At 49.6% G+C, this 4,582-nt stretch overlaps 1 protein-coding gene across 4 annotated transcripts in view; it reads right to left on the bottom strand.

The window, feature by feature from the left end:
- Positions 1–3,066: 3,066 nt before the first annotated feature.
- Positions 3,067–4,582, bottom strand: part of COMMD1 (copper metabolism domain containing 1) — a 63,450-nt gene continuing 61,934 nt past the window's right edge. For all 4 annotated transcript variants that reach the window (XM_017726734.1, XM_017726731.1, XM_017726732.1 and 1 more), the window contains exon 3: positions 3,067–3,207. In XM_017726734.1, the coding sequence (XP_017582223.1) occupies positions 3,100–3,207 (108 nt within the window). In that variant the 3' untranslated portion in view covers positions 3,067–3,099. The remainder of the gene's footprint in view (positions 3,208–4,582) is intronic.

Genomic DNA, 4,582 nt, shown 5'->3' with positions numbered 1-4,582 from the left:
CCTTGCTGTGAAGTGATACCTGCCTGGTAGGCTGGGCTGGCAGCGTGGGGCACGCTGCCATGGTGCTGCTTCCCTGAAGGAAGGAGGAAGAGGAGGAGGTGATGGCCCTGGTGCCACACTGCTGGCCTGGCTTAGCACACAGACACAGCAGCAGGTGCCGGGTAGGGAACCACAGCGGTCTCCAAAGCTGGATGAGGCCCCAGTGGCCAACAGGGTTGTGCTGGGATATCTGCTCAGCTGGATCCATGCAGGATTCCAGCGGCCACGTGTAGTCCTAGCCACTGCAGGAGCTGCCTCCCCATGCATTCAGGATGAGTCTGGTTTACATCTGGGCTTTGGGGGAGGAATGTGAAACCTCTCCTGAACAGGAGCCTTCATTTGCCAGCACCACAGAGATATTTAGCAGGACCACAGAGAGCGAGAGACATCCATGAATCCCAACAAAAGCCATGGGTGCTCGTGCCTTTCACGCAAGGAAGCAAAGCAAAGTGGCATCAGAGGCTTTGTCCCCCCCAGGTTCAGTCAGAAGTGGCCAGCAGGCTCGGAACACCGTAGGCAGGGGCAGGTGGAGGGACAGGACACACACAAACCACCTCAGCAGGAGGGCACGGCCCTACCAAGGAGCAAACCTGTCCTCGTGTCCCAGCAGCAGCTGAGGATTACAGCATCTGGGGAAGCACAGCATCCCCTTCCCTGCCACATCAGACCTGGCGAAGCAGGAACAATTTTGCTGCCCATTGACTACCAAGAACTGAGCAGAGTGTGGTCTTCAACACACTCAGCTTTTTTTGGGTATTTTTTGTTGTTTTAGTTTTGCACAGTAGTTTAGAAAGATCCACCAAGAAGAAAATGAAGATTGTTAGATACTGAGGGAAGGGAGGATTAGGAAGAGAGAGAAGCATCCACCCATAAAAACGCACCCCTTCACACATCAACTAGGAAAGTATCCAATTATTTCTTAAATGTCCCCTAGACTTTTTGCCTCAGCCTCCTCGCCTTGTTAGCCATTTCACATATTTATTATTCTTTGCATGAAATAATATTTCCTGACATCTGTTCCCAGTTTGTTTCTCTTTAATTTCCATTTATAGCACATTTTCCTATCCTCTGACCATGTTAAAATAAAACAATAAATATGTTTGACACAGTGCAAGTTACTTAAGATCATGATCCTTCCCTGACCTTGATTTTTTAAAATATGTCCTAAAACACAGAAAGCACTTGAATGAACTCAGTTGAAAAAGGCAATGGAAAGCTCAGAGAATCACAAAGCACTCATTTCACAGCGGCGCTGCAGCCAGTGACTCAGGAGCAGCAGGAGGAGCAGTTTGTGGTTACAGCCCAGTTCCTCTCTGACAAGGATCAGCTGAAGGCATTTGGGGAAACAGAGCTGGGGGCTGTGCGGTTCCTCTGTGACATGAAGAGAGCAGAACCAGGAGGCTGTAAAAGACAAGGCAGCAGCGGGACGGGCACGGCAATGTTAATTCCCTGTGCAGTGGCACAAATTGGCTTGAGGGATGCCTCCCCTTCTGCCCAGGCAGATGGGAAAAGGTGCCCTTCCCTTGCTCTGAAGAGATCTCGCATCCAAGTGCAATCTGGCAACTCCACAAGCAATAAATTCTCAAGGAGAAGCGATGAGGAGTGCTTTAGTTACGGCACAAGAACATTTTATGTTGTCATCTCTATATTGGTACAAGCCCTCAGTGTAATTTTAGCTCAGGAGGAGGTTGCTTATGAAGCGAATATAAAATGGCAAGAAGCAATGTAGCCTCCAGCCAAACGTGTACGCACACCTTCCAGTCAAGGGACAGAGCAAACCAGGAGCCTCGACTGTCACCTTTTTATGGACCACCAGGCAGCTCTCCCGGGAGGACCATCCTGCTCTGTACAAGTGCTGGCCTGCTCAGGCCCCACCAGCTCCTGCTGAGCCAGATCAGTGTGGTGGGACATCCTGCTGTGACCAGGCTGACAAGGCTGCAGCCCTGAACGGAAACGCAGGAGCTGGAAACCCTTCTGGGGGCCTCTGTGAGCGCAGGGGCAGCAGCTGCTCTGCAGTTGGGTGCTCCAGCACAGATGTGGGCAATGCAACAGCCAGGAGCCATTAGGTCCTGTGCCCCTGCCCTGCCTCTGGCTGCTTTCTTCACTCAAGTGTTCTACTGACAAGGCTTTGGCCAGCCAGGCTGCCAAGGGCATTTTTTTTTACCCATGTTCTGAACGTGCACCTTGGGTTTCATCTGAGGCTTTCTGAGGTCAAACCAAACCATGACAAATAGGACTGAGAGCAGCCAAGTTCAGCTGTGCTCTGACAAAGGACTGGCCCCTCAAGCACACTGTGCAGCTCTGTGCCAGGGCTGCACCACTGCAGCCCAAGAGCCAGAAGGTGATGAGGGTGGATGGTCTTTGGGGAAGCAGATCAGAAGTGGCTTTGAGAGCTCACCAGCAAACAGCTGGATCAGGTGCTCTGCGCATGTAGGACTGCTCCTTTTGGAAAACCAGCATCTCCCACTGCCCAGGAGCTGCTCCCCCAGCCTGTCCCCTGGCTCCCAGGAAGGTGCAGCCAAGCTGGCCAGCCCTTGGGAACCACTGAATCCTTGGCAGCACAGGGCTCACAGGTACAGAAAGGTGTGCTTGTGCCTCTGCTCCCTGAGCTCCCTGCACCTCATTCTGCTTTCCTGGGCTTTAAGCAGATAGAGCTCACACAGGTGGATTTGTCCTATAAAGTCCGTGGTTTGGAAGGATAAACATGAGCTCCCCCTAATCTGCATGTTTCTTCTGCTCATTTCTCCTCTGCCACAACTCTGCTGTTCATCCAGCCCAGCATTTACAGCACCTGGAAGACTTCAGGACTGACCGAGGGGAAAAAGAGAAAAGCTGTGCTGCACTCCAAGGCCTGATTATGCAAAGCTTTGTGGAAACAGTGTTGCCGCTGTCTTGGAAAACAGGTTGGGAGGAGGGGATGAGAAAGCTTCACAGTGTGATTTAGCCCATTCCTGGGGTTATAATAGGGATTTAACCACCACCACCAATTTTATGTGCAGAAACAGGAATTATGAAAAACCAACGGTCTGGTTTTTTGTAAGTTGCAATCTCTTTATTTGATTAAGTAGTCTGAGTCAACAAAGTCATACTCTCCTCTATTTCTGACAGTTTCTTCAGCATCTGGCTCACCTTGGCCTCATCAAACTCCAGGCAGAGAAACTCCGATTCCTACAGAAGAAGAGAGAACAATATTTGAGAAAAATAATTACATTTGATCCCTGTGCAGAAAGAAACATTTGGGGAGGACTTTGACAGCTTAACTCCATTTGGCAATGAGCTTTCTTGTACTTTCCTGTCTGATTAGGAGTGCTAGTTTTTATCCGTGATAAAAAAGCAGGTTGGATCTGCCTGAGGAAGATGTGTTTGCAGGAGACCGCATATGAAAGCGTGAACAAAACTCTGGAGTATCTCCCACAACATTCCTTGATTAGGAAGCACTGGAAAAGTCAAATCTCAAGCAGTCCATGAGGTTTTGTGGAGCACCATGCAGAAGACAGACCACAGACCCTTGCTGAGTTAACCATTCTCCATGGACACGAGCAGCCCTGGACAGCATCAGCCTATGTCAAGCAGCTGCTGCAAACTGGGACAGCAAAGCCAATGCCTCTTCAGCTCCCACTGAAACTCCCCAGTTTGAGCATCCTTGTTTCCTCAGAACTGACTAGAAAAGTCCAGAGCAGGCTTTCACAGAACAGCTACTGCAGGAGGAGCAGCTTTTCTCACCACACCAAAATAATCCCAGGTATCTGTAACACATTACAAGTCTCGTTTCACAGAGAGGTCTGACAAGGGCTCTCCTCTCTGTAACCTGACCTCTCACTGCTCCACGTGTGTTCCAGCCACGGGCTGGTTTCTATCCTGCCCTTTGGGGAAGGAGTGGCAGTGCCATGCTATGCAGGGACCTGGTCCTCCACAGGATGACCTCCAAGGCCAAGCTCCTGTTGACATCTCAGGCTTGCCAGCCACAACTCTGCACCCCGAGTCATGTGAGCCCATCCACAGATTTAATCAAGCCAGCGTTGCCCATGCAACCTTTGAGATCTGCTAAAGCTGATTTCATGGCTTAATCACAAGGGGAATGTGAGTGGACAGGAGGAGATGGAAGCGCCTGCTTTTGGAGGAGATGTTTTTGCCTGAGCCTAAGGCATAAGGAGGACTTTTTTTTGTTCCCCTCTTCAGGTTTTGACAGTCAAAAGGAATGTGAGTTGATCAAAACAAAACTCTTTGATTACACAAAGACATTGCCACTTCATACAAGTGCACTCATTAAACATTCTTTTAGCTATAAAGCAGCTAAAACCCTCCCATGTGGGTTGGACAGTGTCTGGTTATCCACTCTCAGGTAGACCAAGTTAAAACTTGACCCAAGAGGGCTGTAAATCAGGCTGCTCAGAACTGAGCTTCAGTTTCATTTAATGCTTTGTTAGTTTATCTCCCCCATGAAAAATGGAACAAAAAATAAGATGGAGCTGTGGAATACAGAAATCCTTTTTCCTTCCCTGAGGTGTCCTCCAGGAGAAGGACGAATGCGGTATCTCTGCTC

The sequence above is a fragment of the Corvus brachyrhynchos genome, unplaced genomic scaffold (genome assembly GCF_000691975.1).
Source record: "Corvus brachyrhynchos isolate BGI_N302 unplaced genomic scaffold, ASM69197v1 scaffold312, whole genome shotgun sequence".
NCBI lineage: Eukaryota > Metazoa > Chordata > Aves > Passeriformes > Corvidae > Corvus > Corvus brachyrhynchos.
The sequence above is the reverse complement of the archived record's forward strand: the minus strand, read 5'-3'. Positions and strand labels throughout refer to the sequence as shown.